At 44.1% G+C, this 24,096-nt stretch overlaps 1 protein-coding gene across 1 annotated transcript; it reads left to right on the plus strand.

The window, feature by feature from the left end:
- Positions 1 to 4,645: 4,645 nt before the first annotated feature.
- ENSA (endosulfine alpha) lies at positions 4,646 to 10,982 on the plus strand. Its single transcript, XM_068963380.1, has 4 exons — positions 4,646 to 4,836; positions 6,493 to 6,618; positions 7,925 to 8,091; positions 10,734 to 10,982. The coding sequence occupies exons 1-4, from the start codon at positions 4,780 to 4,782 to the stop codon at positions 10,747 to 10,749; spliced, it is 366 nt and encodes a 121-aa protein (XP_068819481.1). The 5' UTR covers positions 4,646 to 4,779; the 3' UTR covers positions 10,750 to 10,982.
- Positions 10,983 to 24,096: the final 13,114 nt, after the last annotated feature.

Below are 24,096 nucleotides of genomic sequence, written 5' to 3' on the forward strand. Positions count from 1 at the left end.
ACTGTAAATACATTCCTGCTTTGGGAGCTTTGCATCTGCTTGTTCCCTCTGTGCCTGGACCAGTTCTCCCCGGAGGTAGCTGCTTAGCTTACTCCCCACCTTATTCAGATTTCTGCTCAAACATCTCAGGGGCAAAGGAGCAGGCAGGCCTGGGAAGAGTATCACTGTTGGGTTTCTTGGGCAGCCAACCCAAGAAAGGATTGAGCTTAGTTAATTCCCTGGTATTCTGAGTCTGGTCCATTGGAGGGTACTATTGGCATATGTATTAAACCCAGACATTTCTGTCGTTTCACTTTTTATAATGGCCATTCTTCCATACAATCTTGCTTCAGTTCAGTTCAGTTGGGTTCGGTCGCTCAGTCGTGTCCGACTCTTTGAGACCCCGTGAATCACAGCACGCCAGGCCTCCCTGTCCATCACCATTTCCTGGAGTTCACTCAGACTCACGTCCATCGAGTCAGTGATGCCATCCAGCTATCTCATCGTCTGTCGTCCCCTTCCCCTCCTGCCCCCAATCCCTCCCTGCATCACAGTCTTTTCCAATGAGTCAACTCTTTGCATGAGGTGGCCAAAGTACTGGAGTTTCAGCTTTGGCATCATTCCCTCCAAAGAAATCCCAGGGCTGATCTTCAGAATGGACTGGTTGGATCTCCTTGCAGTCCAAGGGACTCTCAAGAGTCTTCTCCAACACCACAGTTCAAAAGCATCAATTCTTCAGCGCTCAGCCTTCTTCACAGTCCAACTCTCACATCCATACATGACTACTGGAAAAACCATAGCCTTGACTAGACGGACCTTAGTCGGCAAAGTAATGTATCTGCTTTTGAATACACTATCTAGGTTGGTCATAACTTTTCTTCCAAGGAGTAAGCGTCTTTTAATTTCATGGCTGCAGTCACCATCTGTAGTGATTTTGGAGCCCCAGAAAATAAAGTCTGACACTGTTTCCACTGTTTCCCCGTCTATTTCCAATGAAGTGATGGGGCCGGATGCCATGATCTTCGTTTTCTGAATGTTGAGCTTTAAGCCAACTTTTTCACTCTCCTCTTTTACTTTCATCAAGAGGCTTTTTAGCTCCTCTTCACTTTCTGCCATAAGGGTGGTGTCATCTGCATATCTGAGGTTATTGATATTTCTCCTGGCAATCTTGATTCCAGCTTGTGTTTCTTCCAGCCCAGCGTTTCTTATGATGTACTCTGCATAGAAGTTAAATAAGCAGGGTGACAATATACAGCCTTGACGTACTCCTTTTCCTATTTGGAACCAGTCTGTTGTTCCATGTCCAGTTCTAACTGTTGCTTCCTGACCTGCATACAGATTTCTCAAGAGGCAGGTCAGGTGGTCTGGTATTCCCATCTCTCAGAATTTTCCACAGTTTATTGTGATCCACACAATCTTGCTTAAGCACTGACAAATTTTACAGTGTTATTCCAATATATCTCATCTCTCATACTCTGAAAAGATTTAGATCTTCCCTTGAAAAATTCAGACATAAATAAGAAAAAAGACCCAAAGACTAGGAATAAACAAGTAATTCAGGTTCTCTTCTCTCCTCACTTTTTCCCGCCAATGTGCTCTTCTCCCTGTATTTGCTTCTCTGTAAATGGTATCATCCTTTACTCAGGAATTTGGAAGTCATCCTTAGTTCTCTCCTCACCTTCACTTCCCACATCCAATATCATTTGTCTCTTCAGCTCCCCTCCATTCACACAGCCCTGCCTTTGATCAGGCCTCTCAAGTCTTGCCTGGATTACCGCAACCCTAGAGTCTTCCTCTCCCCTTCAGTTCAATCTCCACAGTTACCTCTTTCCGAATCCCAAATCTAACAGTAGCATTTCCCTGCTTAAATCAGACATTCCCTCTTTGTCTTCATGAAACCTCAACACTTCAGCATGACTTGCAAGTCTTTCCCGGGACCCCAGCAACCAGAACAGCCTCATGTCTTGCCATTCCATAGGGGTTCCAAATCAGCCTTATTTGCAGTCTCTCCTTAAGTAGTTTTGCGTTTCTTTTTAAATACGGACTTCCAGACCCAAGTGCAGAGATGCTGATTCAATTGGGGTGAAAGAGGGCTGAGGAAATCAGCCCTGTATTTTTATAAAGTTCCCTTGGGCTTCCCAGGTGGTACTAGTGGTAAAGAACCTGCCTGCCAATGAGACATGTTTGATCCCTGAGTGGGGGAGATCCCCTGGAGGAGGGCATGGCAACCCACTCCAGTATTCTTGCCTGGAGAATCCCATGGGCAGAGAAGCCTGTCCGGCTACAAACAGTCGCAGAGTCGGATGTGGATGAGCACAGCACAACTAGCTTCCGTCCGCTCCGACTTTAACTTCTCTGGGCCTTCTCTCTTTTCATACTGTTCAAGGGATTCTCTCTTGGTTCTCCTTACCACTCTGATCATTTATATCTGTGGCCCTTGCCAACTTTTCCTTAGTTTCTGTTCTGGGGCCTCTTTTCTACTTTTTTCAATGATCCCATCTAATCCCACAACTTCACTTATATTTTTGTGCGTGTATGCTAAGTAGCTTCAGTCATGTCCAATTCTTTGTGACCCCATGGACTGTAGCCCACCAGGCTTTTCTGTCCATGAGATTCTCCAGGCAAGAATACTAAAGCGGGTTGCCATGCCCTCCTCCAGGGGATCTTCTCAACCCAGGGTTCAAACCTACGTCTCTTACATCTCCTGCATTGGTAGGTCGGTTCTTTACCACTAGCACCACCTGGAAACCCATATTTATGTGAAGAAGTCCAAATTTTATTCATATTTGGCTTCTACATTTATCCCAAACTCCAGATCTATATGTCCTATAATGCTAAAATTTCAGATATGGAGATCTGAGTTCACTTATCTTAAGACTTCATTGCCTGGATATCTCCACCAAATGGCTCACTGGCTTTGAAAAAGTCAGTGTTTTCAAAATTGAACACCTCATTTTCTATCTACTTCCAATTTCATGTCCAAATTGATTCCTTTCCTTGAATTTGTTTCTACAAATAGTCACATTGAGGCACATGGCCTGCTCATTCCCTATATTCAGTTTGATGCTAATCTAGTAGATTCCATTGCCACAGACTTTCTCAATTAGAATCACTGTTTTCTATTAAACTACCTCGTTTGTAGATTAAATACTAATTACTTCCCAACCAGAGTATTGCAGAGGACTCCTAGCTAGATTGTCCCTCTCTAGTATCTTTCTGTTTGGAATTCTAAATGATTTTTTATTCGTTACCACTAGATTAATCTTCCTTAAGAACAATTCTGATCTGCCATTCTCTGGCCTAAAAGCCTTAAATATCCCTCCTAGATAACTAAATTATCCACTGGTTTCTTATACTGACACTCAAGCCCTCCATGTTCTGGACTCAGTTCTATTTTTCTAGCTTTCATACTGACCCCATCACCTAGAATGTCCTTCCATCACCTTTACCTGGCAAAATTAAAGCTGATTTCAAATACACACCTCCATCATTAAGTCTTCTTTTCTTGCGGGGCGGGGGTCGGGGGGGGGGGGTGCTTAGTCGCTCAGTCCTGTCCAACTTTTGCAACCCTATGGATTGTATGTAACCTGCCAAGATCCTCTGTCCATGGGATTCTCCAGGCAAGAATACTGGAGTGGGTTGCCATTTCCTGAATGTGAACTTTCCTTTGAACCCCTTTACCACTTTATTAACACTTTAATTTCAAGCTGACCAGATTTTGCCTTGTATAATAATCTGTGTATTCTAAGATTCTCAGATTTTCCCACTAGAAATGTACTTAATTATACAGAAAAATGAACAGATAGCCCTAAGGCTGCCACAACAGGTTCCCTGGAAAATTAAAATTTAATATCAATTCTTCAGTTTTAGTATTAGACTTTTAATATAAAAATGATGTTTTTAAACTAACACTCGAGGAAGATGAGTCTCTTTTAATCTCGAGGATTTGGGTACACCTGGCATACTGTGAAAACCCTCTATGGCAAAGACTGCCTTACTACATATATATTCCTTGTAAAACTAAAACAGTACCATCTTCAAACACTCAATATGTTCGCGAGTATTTACGCAGTGTTTACCATGTACCTAGACCTGTGCTGTTTCAAGGAGCTCAGTTTCCATGGGATGGCCCTGAACGAATAAAAAAACTGTACGTTAAGAGTTAAACGATGAAACGTAAGTCATCCATATTCTGCTGGACCATTCAGTCTCTCCATTCCACACCCTCAATGACACACTGGAAGAGTGAGGAGGACCACTTTAAAGTCCACTCTGACCTTCATATTATTTTCTGGAGATTGGTAATTTTCTGCTACTGCGCGAAGCTTAATTCTCTTCACCTGGAAATAAAAAGTTTCCATCCTTTCGCTTTCCAATTCGAAGCTCAGAAAAGTCCCCTGGGGGCGACGAGGTAGGGCGGCAGAAAGTCTGACCCCCACGAAAGGAGCAAAAATGCCAAAGCTACCAGCACCACCCCTTAACCTCCCCCACGTGCTTCCAATTGGTCCTTGTGAGTCACTCTCTTCCCAGATCGGCGTTCCAGCTTGCCCGTCGCCTCCATAGAACCCACATTTAGCCAGCAACTATTGGTAGATCGTTACGTCATTGCCCTATCCACAGCTCCCACTGGCTCCCATAGGAAGGGGCGGTCGCAACGTCACAGCCAAGGGCCGCCATTTTGACTGAGCAATCCTAGTGACAGGAGCTGAAGAAGCAGTGCTGGTTGTCCCGTTTCCCCTCCCCCTTCCCTTCTCCGGCTGACTTCCCGGGTCCCCCACACTCCACAGTCCCGGTCCCAGCATGTCCCAGAAACAAGAAGAGGAGAACCCTACGGAAGAGACCGGCGAGGAGAAGCAGGTGAAATGGAGGGGGTGCGGTGGGCGAGTTGGGGGCGATTGTGATGGGGCGGGAGGCGGTCTCCCTCCAGTGCGGATTGGTCGCCATGGTCTCGGGCTCTGCAGGGGTTGGCCACGTCTTGCGTCATGCAGGGTGAGTTTCAACAGGGCCTGCTGCTTTGGCTCTGGTTAGTTGGCTGGATTGTCAATCAGTATAGTACCCTTCCTGATTGGTCAGTAGACCTACTGCTAGGCCTATTGAAGCTGTGCTGTAATTGGCCGAATCTGAGCGTGGGGCGGGTGTTTGAAAAGAGTGGGTGAATGAAAGGGGGTTGGTGGTCTCCGGATGAGATGTATGTTATAGGTTAGTAGGGGTAAAATGAACCAACAGCCAGGCTGGGTCCTGCATTCTGTATCCTAAAGATACAGGTCAAGATATAGACGTTTAAAAAGGGATCAGCACCGGGGGAAGGGAGAAGAGTAATTATCATGGCTAATTTAAGACTGCAACTTTCTCAAAGAGACATTTTGATCGCTGGAGATGGTCTGTTGCCCACCTTCAAGGAAGACCTTACAAAATTGAAGAGGGCTAGAGTTTCAAACAGAATAATGGAGGTTAACCTAGGAAAGACCCCTAGAGAGTCGTGAAAAGAAAGACGCCACCATATTTCCCCCCGACTTCTAAGATAGTGGGGACTTATTTCACCCGCAATTCTGTGATGAAAACACGGCAACTTCTTTGGGTGTTTTGTATTTGATTTATAACATTTAGTACTGGACTCGGGTTCATGAAATACCCCTGGGTTATATATGGGCCAGGTTTTCAAGGCAAAGGAATGCAATTCCACTAAAAAGAACCACAAATTGACTTCATGTCCTTTTTTAAAAGGTCAAAGAAAAGGGGGACAGGGCCCACAAAAAAGGGAGGCAGAGAGTAACAACAACAGTAAGAGACCCTGCAAGTTAATTGGGCTCTTGGCATGTTTCCCAAACCTCCATCACTAGGGAAGGTGTTGATTTTTTGACAGAGGTGGTGGGAAAGTACTAGTGAACCCACTATATCTTAATTTTCCTGAGATTAATTTCTGTTTACTTGTCACCTTCCTACTACAATGTTTATGGAAACAATGCTGTCCATTATTGCTTTCCAGTACTGACCATTGCTAAGGTGCTTTCTGGAGAAGGCCACAGAGCTAGCCTCCATAGAGAGATTTATCAAAAGCCTAGCTTAGGAGGGAACATCTCAGCAGTTATCCCTTTCGATTTCCCATTTGACCTGTACTGTATTTCACAGACAGCTGGAGATCTCGCTACTAATCTTGCATCACCAGAATCCCTGCTAGCTCTGTTCTGTCTTTCCTAGCTTCTGTTCTAAGTGAGCGACTGCATGCTCTTTGATTAAAGTATTGTTCTTCGGTATTACCTTTAACTCAGTACTCACAGGTCACTGGGGTGGTTCCCTGGGTGTAGTGTGACAAACAGCTTATATTTTTTTCTCACAATACAGTCATCTTGAGCTTCAGGGATTTGAACAAAGGTCTGGCTTTATTTAAGAGTGTGAATAGCATGTTTACAAATGGGTAGATCTCCAGGAAAAGATAATAGTGTAAAAGTTAGCAGATATTGGAAGCATTGCTTCTCACTGTTTAATTTTACTGGCCCCATTTGTTTCCTCTAGGACACCCAAGAGAAAGAAGGTGTTCTCCCTGAGAAAGCTGAGGAGGCAAAGCTAAAAGCCAAATATCCAAGCCTGGGACAAAAGCCTGGAGGCTCCGACTTCCTCATGAAGAGACTCCAGAAAGGGGTATGGAGCACAATCTCTTACCCTCTTACTTTGGAACCAAAGGGGCCTTAGGGATGAGATCTGTGGAAGTTCTGCTGAACACTGATATGAAGGTTTTGTTGTTGGGCAGTAGTAAAGAAAAATTAGAAACTTGTTAAAAAAAAACACAAACCCAAGGCAAATACTGTAAATTCCTGAAAGGGTATCAGTTATTTTCTGATTTCCCTCAGGATACTAAAGCTTAATGGAGGGGCATGTAGGAATGGCCTTGGAAGAGTGAGGGAAGGATGTCAGAGTCTGGAATGCTGACAGCCTCCAGATGTTTGCCTGTTTGGATGGTGGGAGTTTTAGGACTGCAGATGTAGGATTAGAGCTAAATTTTGAGGTGCATCATTTCCGAAGAAAGGCCCAGAAATCTGTCCTACAGATTTCCTCAACTTCAAATGATTTCTTCAGACCCTTGAAGTTAGCACCAGCCATTAACTATGCTGCCTGAAGAGACTCACTGGAAAAGTCCAGAGTGGTCCTTCTCCCAAGGGAGAGTCTTACCTTCATAGCCTTCTAGCTCCTCTTCGGGTTCCTCAGTCCTCAGAGGTACCTAAAGCTGACTGAGGGGTTGTCAGTCGTTAACCTGCAGTGTATTTCTCTATGCAGATGAAATGGAGAGGGAAACAGATCTCTGTGGAGAATCCCAGTTACTGAGTCTTAGTCACAGATGATGAAGTGATGCTGATTTGCAGCTTACCTTGCTGTAAGCAAGACAGGCGTAGGCAGGCTCTCCCAGCCATGGAACATGTGTGGGAGTGGTTGGAGTAGGAGGAAAGTACATTATCCTCAGAAACAAGCCCAGTTTCTATTCATAGTCTGAGAGAACAGTTTCTTGTTTTGAGGTTGTTAGCTTGAGGTTGATCATCTACTGATAGCCCCAGGTTGACCCTTTATATATCTTATTCATTACTGTTTCCCCAGCACCAAGCCCATTGGAGGCTAATAGGTCCTATATAAACCTTTGGGATTAAAGTCAGCAATATGGTTGAAGCATCGTGGACTCATGGAGCTATAAAAGGCTATAGGAGCTATCTCTTAACTCCAAAAATATACACCTTAGCTGGGAAACTGCTTACAAATGTGAAAAAGTCAGAAGACATTGTGGAGAAAGCATAAATATAATTAATACTAAGCTGTGTATGCATGAGGCTAATCAAAAAAGACTTGAAAAATCTGAGTATGGATGCAGGTTTATAGGGTTTATGGTAGACCTGAGTCTCCTTACTTTTGAGGAAGACCAGAGCTCCTCACTCACCTAAACCTCCCTCTTGTCTCTTAGCAAAAGTACTTTGACTCAGGAGACTACAACATGGCCAAAGCCAAGATGAAGAATAAGCAGCTGCCCAGTGCAGGACCAGACAAGAACCTGGTGACCGGTGACCACATCCCCACCCCCCAGGATCTGCCCCAGAGAAAGTCCTCGCTCGTCACCAGCAAGCTTGCGGGGTAACCTGGGTCCCCTCTGCCCCCCTTCTCACCCACTGGACTTTTCTATATCATAGGCAGGGACATAGGCACCTAGCTGTCTCTTCTCAGCTTGCTCGCCAGAAATGACTATGCTGCTTCTGGGGGCTGCTGAGACTGTAACATGGGCTAAAGAGAGGCTCTGAGTTCACTGCTTTGGTTAAATTGAGATTTCCACACTCTCATGTGGCCCAAGTAGGGGCTCAGAAATAGGAGCCTAGGATTGGATAATGCTGCAGACTTTCTTTTTCATTTGTGTGAGAAACTGGGGAGATGTCATTTCTCCTTTTGGAAGAGAATGTGTTCCAAAATAGGTGAGGCTAAGCCTTGGGAATAATATGACAGGTTTAACATCCCGAGGCTAACCTGATATGATTGGGAAAGATAGATTGAACAAGATCTGTTTTCTGTGCTTTAAGTGTTTTGTCCTTTGGGCTGCTATTGCTTTCATGTTTTCATTATGGCAGGTTTAGCAAACCCTCAAAAAGAAAAACTGATGTGCTTGCCTAAAACTATAATGCCCACCTAACCTTCTTTGTTCAGTATCTTTTACAATTTGCCCTGGCGAATATTATTCATGTAAAATGGGCACCTTCTCTCTCTCTTCCAGCATGTTGCTTTTTGAAGGTATCATGGGATAGTGGAAAGAACACTGGGTTAGCAGTCAGGATATCTGGGTTCTGTTTCCATTCACTTCTAGACAGAACTGACCTGTAGCCGTGGTTGAGTCACTTCACCTCTCTGGATTTCTACTTCTCCATCTGTAATATAGACCCAAATGTAGATCAGATTGATTCTGATTCGAACATCCTGAAGAACTCCGTGCTATTCACTGTGAAACCAAAAGTGAGGAAGGACCACAGGGGAGGCTACAGAGGAGAACTCATTGAAGACCACGTGAGGAGAGAAGTTGAGATTTAGGGATTATAAATGCAGGCAAGAGGACCTCATAAGTGTCATGGTCTTGAGGGTCAAGAAAAAAAATTCTAAGAAGCAAGCCACGAACGCTCTTGCCTCTGCTCTCGCTTCTTTCCTAACATCTGGGCCTTGGCTGCTAAAAGGCTGCTCTGGGAGCCAGGCTGTGGGCCTGAAGAAACATGCTCAGTCATGCACGTGTGGAGTCCCACATTTCAGATGTTGTCAGCTGCCCAGGTGTATTGTTAGGGAGACAGGAAGAAAAGGGAAGAAAGGTCGCTCCGGGGCTTCGTGCTGCTGTGGGGCTGGAGCAGCAGGTTCTCAGGAGATGATTCACCTTGGAGAAAGCTGGGGAAGGCAGTTAGGGAGAAATAGAAGGAGTACTGAGAAACCTCTGCCTTCCTGGAGCTCAGCTCCTTTGCTCTGAGAGGTAGCAACGCTGATCATGAACCAGGTGGAGGAAAGAGGGGCTGCGAGTGGCCAGCATCGCCTATCTGATTATCACTAGCTTGGCCTGAACCACACTGAATGCAGTCTGCTAGTTAGGACAGAGAGGGCCAAGTGAGAGCTGGCAGTTCAAGAGAGGAAGAGTCTGTCTTTAGTCCTCTCTTGACCTCTCAGCCCACCACTTCTGATATGCCACACATCTGGCCCAATGAGAACAACTGATGAACTTGCTGATGCACACGTGGGGCCTTGGGGTGTGTCTACACGTCTTTCCTGACCAGCTGTTCACTTTTCAGGCCGTCATTCAGATTGGATAGGAAAAAGTTGGTGAGGAAGGAAGGAGAGAGCAGGATGCCGTGATGCCCTGGCCCCTAGGGCAACTCCTTGACTGTCACTTGTAATTGTATATAATTTTTGTGTTTCTTGCTTCATTTCCTCATGCTGTCTTTCTTAGTCTAAAGTCCATGTGGGAAGGGGAAAATGCCGAATATCCTTGTATAGTTTCCTCAACCGTCCCAGACATGTTGTACATAGATATGTCATGTTATTATATATATAAATATATATATAATTTTGTACGTTTTCTTCATCTCCGATCTTTTCGAATTTTGTACTCTTTTCTGTCTGAGCTGCTCTCTCTATCAGTCAGTGTGAATCCTCAAGACTGAAGTCACAGTGAGTCTCAGTTTCAGGAAGGAATAGAAGAAATAGGGAAATCAGAAAGACTATTGGTCTATCTTTCCACCCGGTCATGGAAACAAAGATGCCACCTGCTTCCACAGCATGAAGTGCATACCTTCCATGGCAAAAAAGGGTCATTTTGAAATTCAGTTTGGTTTGATTAAACCTAGAATATTAAGTCCATTCAAAACACGTTTGTTGTCTGGCCCTGGCCTCCATGCAGCTGCCGCCTCATCACTCTGTGCCCCCCAACCCCAGTCCGTCCATCTCCCCTGTGACAAGTGGCTCTGGCCATGCCCCTGAAACTGAGCCTGCTCTGAAAACCTCGTTATTTTGATCTTTGTTTTCTTGGGTATCTCCAAAAAGACAGAGAACAGTTTTGTAACTAGGCGAAGACTGAAATTTTCCTCTTCTTTAAAAAAAAAAGACAACTCTCTGGATAGGATTAAGAGATGTGCCGTGTATCCCCAGTGATTGATAAGTGTGGGAGAATGATGGGGTAGAGACTGGGGTGGAACTTAGGGTTTTTTCCCTTACTACTTGACAGTGTTTTCTTTCTCTTCTTCTGTGTTCGTCCGCAGTGGCCAAGTCGAATGATGCTGCCCGGGGCTCCGCCAGATCCTGAGACGCTGCCCCCTGGGTCCTGTGCTGGCTCCTGCCCCTCCCTGCTTTTGCAGCCAGGGGTCAGGAGGTGGCTCGGGTGCGGGCTGGAGAGGCAGAAGCCCCTGCCCGTCGGTGTCCCAGCGCATGGAGCCCCTTGGGCCGAGCACCAAGACCTTGACTCTTTTTTGTTTTTTCTTTTTTTTCCAAGTAATTGTTGGGAGACATCTCAGTGAAATCCTGGGGGTGGGGTGGGGTGGGGGGGTTGAGAGGGTGGAGTGGGAGATGTGAGGGGTTATGAATTAGGACTTAGAGTTGATCACAAAAACATTCCTAACTATCCTCCTTCTTGGCCTTGTGGCTGGTGTGGGGTGGGGGTGGGTTGGGGGGAGTGAAATGGACTAAAGGTGAGGGGTTCTAATTGAGCTGTGTAGAAGAGTGCCTTGCTAGCTTGGATATGACTGGGACTTGATGTCAGATAAACTGTCTAAACATGAAAGATGCGGATGACTCCTCTGGTTCTGCAGAACAAGCTAAGAACTGAATGTTAATTGTTTGGGTGGGGAAAAAAATGCTGTCTTTGAAGTAGATTTGCTGTGGGAAGAAGGGCAGTGAGTGTGGGAGAAAGGGGATGAGTGTGGGGAGCACCGCAGAGCCCAGGGGACTTTTTCAGTATTTGAAATAAAAAACAAAGAAGAAGATCCACGGGAAAAAAAAACCAGCCCAGAAATTCTCTGCAGCAGTTGGTGTGTTTTATTGGGGTTTGGCAAAAGGGAAGAAAAGAAGACTGAAGATACCATTCAGGAGAAGCTGGTGTGGGGTGCTGAGCCTCTAAGGAACAGGGGCCCTTCAGGTGGGATGTGTCTGGGTTCTCCGTTTCCATCATTTAGGGGGAGGGTGCAGGGACGTTGGCATATAGACCAGGACTTCTATAGCTAATGCAAAGATGAATCTTCCTCAGGTTCTGACTCACAAAATGAGGGGTTTGCGGTGTTTGATCTGAAGGGTTTATTGACACCTGAAGATCACTGCAGGCTAAGCATGAAAGGAAGCCACTCTGTTTTCCCTTTCAGTCTTCCTTTTCTTCTCAAGCTCCTGTGTCTCTGAATTGTAACCGCTAGTGATCTACCTTTCTGCTAGTGGCCAGCAGGAGGCAGAGTCACTTCTTTCCTCATGATGTGCTAACCATCGTTGGAATCCTGCCACTGAAACGGGTTTAAAGCTACCTGTGAGTGTAATATACAAAAGAAGTGTTGCCAAAGGAGAAACAGACTCACACTTTTCTTCTGTCACACTCACACCAATCTACTATGTGTGAAGATGGAAACTTGCCCATTTGCCCAAGGAGATTTTAGGCATAAAGGAGATTTTATGAGTAGGAGATTTTACCATAGTTATCTTCTCAAATGAGCATGCATCAAGGAAGACGAGATATTCTAGAGACATTTCTATCACATTGAGAGGGTGGAGTACTTCTAAACTAGAGAAGGAATGTTGTTCTCAGCGTGTGATTCATTCTCTCTTCTTAATCAGAAACTTTCCAAATAAGTTTTCAGCTTCTCAGGAAGCTGACTTGCTCTCTCCTAATTTAGTCAGGGGACTGCAATGCCTCCTAACCATCAGCCTTTCTGAACAGCATGCTAGACACTGAGCTAGGTGGTTTGGAGATACATTAAAGAAACGCATGCCCCACCTTTAATGGCGTTTCTTATCTAACTGGAAGAGAATACATGAAAAAGTTTATACACTTCAGTAGTATAAACTTACATCTTAAAGCTAGGAGATGTATGTATGTATGTAAAGCTAGGAGTATTTATTATGATGGGGTTTCTTGAGTCTTATTCCCCTTAAACCAGTCCCATGACTTCTTTTTGAGCACATTGTCCCTACTTTTATGTTTGCCAAGTGACAACAGCTGGGCAATAAGGTCAACAAGGCTCCAAATGCAAAAGCATCTAGTTAAGTTCCATTTAATATAAAGAGAAGGGACGTTGACATAGAAATAAGTTATTTATAAGGTGGCAGTGCTAGTTTACTGAAGACCTTGAGTTAACATCTCTTAACTTTTAGGCTTTTACATGCTTTTTCTATTGCTCTTGGCTTTCCTGGTCCTTAGGTTTAAGCTGTAGCCTTAGGAATCCTGGGGTACCCAGAAATGGTCATTGCTGTTTCTGTTCCAGTTTAAAACCTGCCTTTCCTTTTCCTTTACTCTCATACAACAGGGCTAGGCAGTCAGGAAGCCCGATTCTGCAGTGCTTCAAAAAGCTGTTCTTGCTCATTGTTTTAGCTTAGTGTTTTATCTTTATTCCAAAGAGTGGATTCAAGGGTTCTGCCACTCCTCCAGCATGGTTGAGTGATAATTGTGTTGACAAGTCTCTCAGTAGAGCCATCTGATATGCAGGGTGGCAGGGATGAAGTCATCATTATTATTGTCCAGCCACATTTATTTTAAGCTGATGTGGCCTGAGCATGGAAAACACAGGCAAAAGGAAAATAGCTGGGAGAATTGCCATTCAAGATACCTACTGTTGGTCTGCCAGCCACACCCACACTAGCAGCCCTTATGTGCATAGTGCCCTCTACTGGACCTTGAAGGAGGTCAACAAGGAAAGGAAAGATCTCTTCCCTTGGAAGCTAAGGTATGACAATGGCATGCAAATAAAAGCAAATTAGTGTAATAAGATCCGACAAAGCATATGGGATCTTAATTTCCTGACCAAGGATCAAGCCCATGCCCCCTGTGGTGGAAGCACAGAGTCTTAACCATTGGGCCACCAGAAGGTGTCCAGATTACTGTAGTTCTAAGCAGAATTCCTGTGAACTAAGAGGAGAGTCAGGAGATGAGTTGTTGGCTGAATTTCCTTAGAGGTGGGTGACTTACTTAAAAAGATAAGGCCCCCCATGCTTGGGCAGTGATATTTTAATTCACAAGTAATTGGGAAATACTAGCAGTTTTTGACTCTCTACAGTTGGAAATACTAGGAGAAGGCAATGGCACCCCACTCCAGTACTCTTGCCTGGAAAATCCCATGGACGGAGGAGCCTGGTAGGCTGCAGTCCATGGGGTCACTAAGAGTCAGACACGACTGAGTGACTTCACTTTCACTTTTCACTTTCATGCATTGGAGAAGGAAATGGCAACCCATTCCAGTGTTCTTGCCTGGAGAATCCCAGGGACGGGCGAACCTGGTGGGCTACGGTCTATGGGGTTGCACAGAGTTGGACACGACTGAAGTGACTTAGCAGCAGCAGCAGCAGTTATTGGGCAAATAAGCAGTGTAAGAGATGGTGTCTGCCCTGGAAGAACTTGAAGCCTCACTGAGATAGCACTTCTACATATAATGCAGGATAGTGGTAAAGGAATTCGGAGAAGGGAAAGGGCTGGAATCATGAGGTAAATAGTAGAAGAAATGGAAATTGAACTGGGCTTTAAAAGATGGGTAGTATTAAATAATCTAGTTCAATTATTAGTTGATAAGTGCCTGTAATATGCCCCCTGGAGTAGGAAATGGAAACCCACTCCAGTATTCTTGCCTGGGAAATCCTATGGACAGAGGACCCTGGCAGGCCACAGTCCATGGGGTTGCAAAAAAGTCAGACACCACTTAGAGACTAAACAAACAACTTGCAAGGAGATTCCACTCTGGTGTGGAAACTACGCCTGAGGAAATCATGCTGCAGTGTTAAGCTTGCAGCAGTAGAAGTTTAGCGACATAGAGGAATAGGGACAAGTATTTAATAGTAGTTACATCTAGCCCATTGCTAAGTCCTTAATTTACATCATCTCATTTAATCCTCACAACAGTTCTACGAAGTAGCTAGTACTGCCATTATAGAAGTGAGAAAACTAAATCAGTAACTTAGCCAAATCACACAGCTTCTGAGAGTGGAGGCAGAACTCCAGTGCCTGCAATGGGATGGCGAAGAGAGTGATCAGGAAACGCTTCTACTACCTGGCCTGTTCAGTCCCTGGTTAGGAAATTAAGGTCTCACAAGCCACATGGCACACCCCAAAAGAAAGTAATCAGGAAAGGTTTCATGGAGCAAAGTCCAAAGGAGAAACGAGATTTTTCTAGAAAGGTGCGAAAGGGCATTTTGGTAGCAGGACCAACACTAAGAGAACCATGAGGCAATGTGGAATCTGCTGAGTTTGCAGTACAGTATCAAGTGAGTCCTGGGGAGGGACTGGAGACCAGGCCAGAAAGGCAGACAGAAGGATATGATTTGCAGGCAGGCATAGGAACCACAGAGGTGACGGCAAAGAAGAAATCTAGTTCTGTATTTTAAATAGGTCACCACCCAATCGTGTGGAGATGAAATTTAGTTTAGTCTCTCAGTCGTGTCCAACTCTTTGTGATCCCATGGACTGCAGCACGCCAGGCTTCCCTGTCCTTCACCATCTCCCAAAGCTTGCTCAAACACGTCCATTGAGTCAGCGATGCCATCCAACCATCTCGTCCTCTGTCATCCCCTTCTCCTCCTGCCCTTAATCTTTGCCACCATCAGGATCTTTTCCAATGAGCCGGCTCTTCGCATCAGGTGGCCAAAGTATTAGAGCTTCAGCTTCAGCACCAGTCTCTCCAATGAGATTTAGAAGTGATAGATTTAGTGATGGACTGGTTCTAGCATCAAATTTCCTGATTTTAAATCCTGATTCTGATACATTTGAATGACTTGAGACAAGTTTCTTAAACTCTCTTTGCTTCAGTTTACTTATTTTATAAAATAGGAATGATGTAGCCACTGTACGGGATTGCCGTGATGATTAAACAAGATAGAGCATGTAAAGCCCTAACTTCAGGGATTGCAGCAGTGCCTAAGGTATGGTTCCTGCCCAGGGAGCTTACAGACTATTGAGGGATATAGTGAAGATAGGTAGACTGACAATAATTAGAGTACAAGGATTCGGAGCTAAGATAGAGAAGAGCCTAAAATGCTCTGGAAGTACAGAGTCTGGGCACCTAATTTGAATAAATGGGAGATCAGCCAGGAAAATCCTTACACAGAGAGTAGCTTCTGAGCTGAAATACGATAAGAGTAGTAGGACTTAGGGAAAGGGGGCCTTCCAGGTGGAAGGAACAGTCTGCAAAGATGCAGAGGTATTATATTCTGGAAACTTAAAATAATTGAGTAACTGTAGCATAGTAGGCTGGACCTGGGTGGAAGTAACCAAGGGTTAGGTCACAAAGGGCCCATTAGGCTTCATCCTGGAGTCAGTGTGAAGATGCTGAATAAAGATTTTGAGCAAGGAAATGACATGATCAGATTGGCCCCTTAGATTATCTTTCTGATTGTAGTGTCAGGAGGAGACTGGAGATGGTAAAATGGGTGTATTTAAGATACTGCTAATGGGATGGAATAGGAAAAGGCTACTGTGAAAAGGAAGATGATGAATTCAATTTGAGACATAAGTTTAACAAACATCTAAGTGGAGAATTCTGTACTTGTAAACTGTTAACCATGGGTTAGTTGAGGTACAATAACAACCTGTATGTAGCTACCGTACTATAGGTTAGATATGATGAGGAAATAAGGTAATGATAGTGGGGATGAAGAAGACTGAACAGACTCAAGAGATACATGAGAAGTACAATCAACAGAAATTGATGTGAGGAGTGGGACTCGGAAAGAGACAGGACACTATTTAAAAAATTCTGAGGTTTCTGGCCTGAGTTACTGGGTAAACTATGATGCCGTAATCCAGAGAGAATACAGCTGGAAGAGCAAGTTTGGCATGGAAGACAATGAGTTCATTTTGCAGAAGAGTTGCTGTGAGGTGCCTGTAGGACATCCAAGAGTAGGTTACTCAATTCATGTTAAGTTACTGGATTTATGCATCTAGAGGTTGGAGAAAATTTCAGAATAGGAGATACAAGTTCTGTAGACCTCAGGATACACGAGTAAAGCCATGGACAGGGAGCAGAAAGACTGACACACTGGCCCGATGAAGGCTGACACCTGAAGGAAACAGAGAAACAGGCTCACTAGAATAGAGTCAGGATGATGGGGTGCCTAAGAACAGAGTTAATGGAGAAACGGAAGCAGTCAGTACTGTAAAGTACTGTTACAAGTTAAGTTTAAATCTCACTGTGTAATAAAGAGTTAGTTGCTCAGTTGCATCCAACTCTTGGTAACCAAATAGTCTGTAGCCTGCCAGCCTCCTCTGTCTATGGGGTTCTCTTGGCAAGAATACTGGAGTGGGTTGCCATTCCCTTCTCCAGGGGATCTTCCCAACCAAGGGATTGAACCTATGTCTCCTGCATTTCAGGCAGATTCTTTACCATCTGAGCCACCAGGGTGCCCCCAAATTTCAGGAAAGCAGTGTGCCAAAATTGTGAATAACTTCCAAGATTATGGTTTAAGGAGTGTATGTATGTTTCTACTTTCTGTACTTTTCAAGATTTTGACAGTGAGCATCTATTTGATGATTAGAGGTACTTTTAATTCTAAAAACAAGAATAAAATCACAGTTTTTGTTTGGGTTTTTTTTTTTCTGATGGACGAAAGGGTGTCAGTTTGATTTACCAGTTAGTAATCTTTTGGGACCAGTTTCAGTGTATTGTAGAGGTAGAATCTTGCTTGTAAACCTGAGTGGTGTGTGAAGGTTTTCTTGTCTGTTGTTGTTTTAGAATGGGAATGATAGGCATGGATATTTACCAAGTAAAAGAAACAAGTAAAAGTAGAGGCATCATAGAGAAGGATGATAACCAAAAAGCAGGGCTCCAAAAAGGGTGGGGTGTGGAAACAACTCAGGTGGATGTGGTTAATTAAACAGTAGTTCAGCAAACATTAATTGAGGACATATGTGCTATCCTCTGTACAAGGTGAGGTACTGAGGTTAATCTAGTTAGCAAGCCAGCTGAGTAAGAAATTGGTCTAAAGCAGAAGGACAGATGCCTCATCCTGCTTGAGACTCAAGGTGAAGATACAGAACTTTGTTTCCAAAGCAGAAATAGAGACACAGACAGAGAACAAATTTATGGACCCCACAGCGGGAAGGGGTAGTGAGAAGAATTGGGAGACTGGGGTTGACACATGTACACCACTGTGTATAAAATAACTGAGGAGAACCTACTGTAGAGCACAGGGAACTCCACTCAATGCTCTGTGGTGACCTAAATGGGAAGGAAATCCAGAAAAGAGGGGAGACACACACACACACACACACGTGATTCTGCACACACATAGCTGATTCACTTTGCTGTACAGCAGAAACTAACACAACATTGTAAGGCAGTAAAAAATGATTTTAAAAAAAAGATATAACAACGGGTAAACTCACAGCTGTTTGTGAATAGGAGTCGGTAATTTATAGGAGTCCTTGTCTGACGGCTTTCTTGTTCTTTGTGGAAGAGGGTGTGAAGTTACTACTTGAGAGTTAGGAAGGTGGGAGTTAGGGGACTTAAGAGTGGCCATAGTATTGAAGAGAGGATGAAAGGGAGGAGGATGAAAGATGACAAAAAGTACTATTATTACGTAAAAGAATTAGGAAACAGTGTTGAGGATCTAACAGAAACCATGAACGTATTTATAATCCTTGGGATGCGTCACCCACTGGAATGGTGGTGGTGGTTCAGTCACAAAGTCGTGTCAAACTCTTTGCAACCCCAAGTACTACAGCACACCAGGTTTCCCTGTCCTCCGCCATCTCCCAGAGTTTGCTCAAGTTCATGTGCATTGAGTCGGTGATGCTATCTTACCATCTCATCCTCTGCCACCCTCTTCTTTTGCCTTCAGTCTTTCCCAGCATCAGGGTCTTTTCCAGTGAGTTGGTTCTTCACATCAGGTGGCCAAAGTATTGGAGCTTCACCTTTAGCATCAGTCCTTCCAATGTATATTCAGAGTTGATTTCCTTTAGGATTGACTGGTTTGATCTCCTTGCAGTCCAAGGGACTCTTGAGAGTCTTCTCCAGCACCACAGTTCAAAAGCATCAATTCTTCAGCACTCAGCCTTTTTTATGGTCCAGCTGTCAGTGATACTGTTGGAATGGTGTCAGTTCGTTTATTTCTGCTGTTTTCTCTAGCAACACCTAGCTGCCTGGGTACAGGAGCAGAGAAGACTTATTATTGTGTAGATCCTGGATCATGATTTATAGACAGATGAAGAGGACTGGCAGAGGAACAAGGGGATAGAAGGTGTTCTGAAAGAAGGAATACTTGGTTCAGACTGGGTAAGAAGGTAGGCTAAGGAAAGTATGATAAACTCAGGTCAAGAGAAGTCTTAATAAGGTCAAAGAGCAGATGATTTAGAAGTGATAAAGCTGGAAGCTCGGGACATGGTGTCAGAATGATGTTGGCGTTTAAGATTTCAGAGTTGGAACTCTTCCATGTCATGACAAGGGCAATAGGAACAGGCGTTTCAAGTGGAGTAAAGGTAAAGATCGTTGGGGTGTTAAAGAACTGAGGGAGTTTCCATATCAAGCTGCCAGGGTAGGTGGCTCCTGTGTGTTTGAGCTTTTGTTCTATCTTATTAAGCCTAACTGTATTTTTTTATATAAAAGGAAAGTTGAAGTGTCTTAACTTAGAAAACAACAGTAGCAACAATAAAAGAATTACGGGCTTAGAGTGTTGGGTCAGTAAATCAAGGTGTTTAAATGAATCTAGAATTATGCAAGACTAGGGAGGAGAAGATTAAGCCAACTTCCAGTCCTGGTATAGGAGTGACCAAGAATAGCAGAGAATATGAAGGAGAATTTAGCTTGACAGAATGAACTCCAAAGTAGGAGGGGCTGCATGCAAATGTCTTGGAAAAATAAGGGCCTGAGGAAGGCACTAGGGAACTAGGAGTGTCTCAGTTCCCCCCCTTTCTGATATGGGAGGGGAAAACCATGTAGGTCTGCAAATAAAGCCATGCTTGAGGGTAGCTTCAGTGTAATTTAAATGAGTGGGTTGAGGGAAATTCTCTAAAGAGGAGTTTCTGTGTGAGGTATCAGAGAAATGACGGGACCAAGGTTGAAAGTAGGAGAGTTCTGCATTTGGGGCAGAGTCCAAAGATTGTAGAGATGGCAACCACTTGTGCAATGAATTAGCCTTAAGGCTCCCAATTTGGTTCAAAAGTTGTTTGGTGCCAGTCTTGACTGAAGCCCTCGCCGGGCTGTGGAGTGCAGCGTCCTCAGGCCTGCCTCTCAAGGTTCTGAGGGGAAGATTAAGCTTTCCGTCTCTGAAAAGACGTTCTGGGGAAAAGGAAATGGAATAGTAGTTTGAACAGTGATCAGAAAGAGGAACAAGTAAGCTAGATTAAAGGAACAGCTGGAGGAGGGTCCTTCATTCACACCTTTATCGAGTATTGGCCTCCTGCCAGGACTCTGTCATGCTCGTTGCTCCATCCCCAGTATCAAGTGTTTGGCACATATGTGTTCAATAAATATTTGTTGAAGGAATAAATTGTTCACTAACTTATGTTCAGATTAGTCTGTGAGTATTTGGAAAAAAGTAAAGAGTTTGACCTCTTTCAACAGTCTCTGAATGGCAGCAGTAGTGGATAAGCCAGGAAATGAAACTTCTGAGAGAACCATGTTGGAAGGTTACTCCACACACAAAGCTGGGTCTCCCTCTTGGAAAACTTTTAGATGAGCCACATGACTAAGAGCAGGTAAAGGTCAAGTGCTCAGAACGCCAACCAAGGATTGCTTTTTCTGTGAAACATTAACTTCTGACAGGAAGAGAGCACTCAACACTGACAGCCACATTGTGGTAAAGTGGCCCCTTCAGGTAAGAGAAGAGTTGGTATAAACGGAAGTTTTTGTGACAGAAACACTTAGTGTTTTTATAATAGATGGACATTTTTTGATTTTTTTTTTTTTTACTTCTGATATATTTATCAAGGGTAGATACAAGAGAGTAATACAAAACATGAACTCTTAGTTATTAAGTCTTTATTATTATATTTAGATTGAAAATGCTGAACACAGTACAAAAACTTTTCTCAAATTATTCATGTCAACTGCTAGAGCAACAAGTATTGTTCATGATCGAGTACCAGCTACCTGCCTACCTTACAGTCCCAAACCCAATTAGTAACATCAAACTGATACTTGCACTACAATATTTATATTCTTAACTGCATATAAAACTCATGGTAGAAATTCAAACATAAGTAGACCTAGGAAGGAAATTTGGGGCAGGTAGCAACCCACTCCAGTGTTCTTGCCTAGAGAATCCCAGGGACGGGTGAGCCTGCCGGGCTGCCATCTCTGGGGTCGCACAGAGTTGGACACGACTGAAGCAACTTAGCAGCAGCAGCAGAGATAACTTAATCTACCTTCATACGCAGTCTGAATCAGGTGGATTCCTTGAACTGTCTTTCACAGCACCTTTAATCACCCCACTTAGATACCACCTACTCAAAATAAACAAGGGCTTCCCAGGTGGCGTTAGTGGTAAAGAACCTGCCTGCCAATGCAGGAGACATGAGACTTGGGTCAGGAAGATCCTCTGGAGGAGGAAATGGCAACCCACTCCAGTACTCTTGCCTGGAAAATCCCACGGACAGAGGAGCCTGGTGGGCTACAGTCCACAGCATAGGGTCACAAAGAGTCTGACACGACTGAATCGACTTAGCATGTATGCATGCAAGTATACAAAGGGAAGTCGTGGCATCATTCAGTGATCATGAGTCCTGGTTTGACATTAAAGTCCATGTCTGAAGCATCTCCTATGATAAGGAAAGTCTGAATCACCCTCAGACTTCCCTCTATTACATTTCTGAGTCATTTCCTTTTCTGGGTACATGCAGAAACTATCCAGAAGTACAGAGTTTTGGAACCACAAGAACGTTTGACATCATTGAGTTCAGTGAAACTGTGACCAGGAGATCGTGCCTTTTCCCCAGTTGCACAGGCTCTGTCAGACAGCTCAAGGCCCTCTTCTCTAGAAGCTGATCTCACAGCAGATTTGGGACTCCAGCTGAAATTTTTTGTTGTTGTTTTTAGAAGTAAACAAACAAAATACTCAAGTTGGAAGTCTGAGAGGAATTCAGGGCTGAGGGAAACAAGCTGGTGTCTCATGGTGCTCCCTTCAAGTAATCTGACCTGTCACTGGTGCTCCCACAGGGGATCAAGGAGAGGACTTAACGTAGGACCAGCATGTTGTTACTTTCCACCTTGGGACTATTAACATTTTGGATCAGATACTTTGTTATGGGAACTGTGCTGTATATTTCAGCATATTAACAGCCTCCTCATCCTCTATGCGCTAAATGCTCAGTGAGGACAATCAAAAAAGTCCCCAGACATTGCCTTGTGTCCCCTGGGACCCCCTGGTTGGGAGCCACTGTGCTGACGAAAGGAAGAGGCTCTTGTAACTCATGCCTGGGGCTGTTTAATCCTCTCAGCAGTGCCTGTTGTTATTCCTTCACCCTTGTGCCTGGATTCTCTCTCACCTTCCCCCTGGGGCCCCTAGGCCTTCATCAGATGGGACCCTCAGATGGGTGCCCTGAAAGTGGCACCTGTGGTGAAAATGGGAAGCAAAAGTGTCTACCCTTCCCCTCTTGCACCAAGGGGATCCCCCTGGCTGGATAGGCATTTACATAATTGGTTAAAATAAGACAAAACGTATGCAAGGCTTAACTCTCAGCTGTAACTGCTGTGAATCAAGGAGAGAGCAGAACTTTAAGCCCCTTTCCTATCTTGACAGTGGGCTGGGAAGGGGAGATAAGGGCATACCAAAGGAATCTGCCCTTTCTGCACAATTTCCCCTTGACTCAGCTGTCCTACTTCCCCTCCCCAGCCCACACTCATCCTCACCAATGCCCATATTTACCACTGCAAGCCTGCATTGTCATAAAAAGACAGAAACCAGATGGTTGCTATGAAGATTTGTTTACATACACACACACTCACACATACCCTAGGGCATGGCCCAGACTGAGCAGTGGTGATGAGTGGCAGTTCTTCCTGGGACGTGTGTTTTTCTTTCTCTTAATTTGCTCTTACCCCATCACCTCTTCTTTTCTTCCCACGTTTTCATGCTGCTGCTTCCTGCTCCCAGATAACACTTCCTACTGACCAGTACTGTTCTTGAACATCTCCTTTGCCTCAAGAAATCACAGTTTAAGAATAGAATTACTTAACCTCCACCCCTTAATCTGTAATATGAGGAAAATTATTATATAAACCTTAGATGGCTTTTGCTAGAATTAAATTAGATATATATAAAGAAACTTGTGACTGACAAAGTACATTCTCAATGAATGGAATTTGTTCCTGTGCTAAACTAAAGCCTGCTCTGGGGCACCTGGGAACCAGCCACAGGTGCCTTTGGAAATCTTGGCTTCTGCTTTCTCTTTGATGGAAGAAGAAAGCTATTGAGGGAGTGTCCTTTGTCCTGTAGAATGATGGAAGAGCAGAATTGTGTGTGGGGGGAAGATTACCTTGTTTTTTGCCTTTGTCGTATGCAGTTGGAAAGCTGTTTGGGGAAGGAAAATCTGCATATATGATCTCTTCCCCTCTGCAGTCTGAAATGAAGGCTATGGGAAAGAAATGACACAAGACGTAAAACCATTGCCTGGCTGAAATGGAAGCACAGAAAGGAGGCAGAGTGCTCTCTGGGCCTTGGGCTCTGTCTGCTCGTCTCCAGCAGACCCCTCTCCAAGAGGAGCCTGCCCATGTTGGAGTAACAGGCTAGGGCTTATTCCTACTATAGATTCTGTGCATGGTGTCTTGATTTTGGAGGGGAGAAAACAAAAACCTGGAATTTTCTGGAACTTCCCTGGTGGTCCAGTGGCTAAGACTCTGTGCTCTCAATGCAGGGGGCCCAGGTTCCAACCCCCGGTCAGGGAAGTAGATCCCACTCGCCCCAACTAAGACTCAGCACAGCCAAATAAATAAATAATTCTTTTTAAACTGGAATTTACTAATATCAGATAGAGAGCAGGTACTTCCACCCGTGAAAATAGGTAAGATTTCTCTTCTTCAGCTTAAATTTAGTGTGGAACTATGTTCCTACAGGAAGTCTGAGTTCTTCCCAACACACTGAGGAAAACAGAAGAAAACATTATGTACCTTGCATTTTCACCTCTGTCCTATTTTTACAGATTAAAAAAAAAAATTTGATTGAAAAAAGAAAGATAAATTCTAAATTGAGAATTGTGGTTACATCTGGAAGGGAATTAGAGGAATGGAATTGGAGGCAATAATCAAAGGAAATTTAGTCTCATCTGTAATGTTTTGCTTTGGTTTACAAAGAGTATTTCTGTATTAACTATGTGATTAAAATTAAATTTTGAATAGTAAGACTATTTGACAAACTTTTAATGAAACGCAGGAAAGGTAATTTATTTAAGGTCGTTTGGTAATTACAGACTCCAGAGCCCATGGCAGCCTACCACCCCCATCCCAACCCAGA

The sequence above is a fragment of the Capricornis sumatraensis genome, chromosome 2 (genome assembly GCF_032405125.1).
Source record: "Capricornis sumatraensis isolate serow.1 chromosome 2, serow.2, whole genome shotgun sequence".
NCBI classification, from domain to species: Eukaryota; Metazoa; Chordata; class Mammalia; order Artiodactyla; family Bovidae; genus Capricornis; species Capricornis sumatraensis.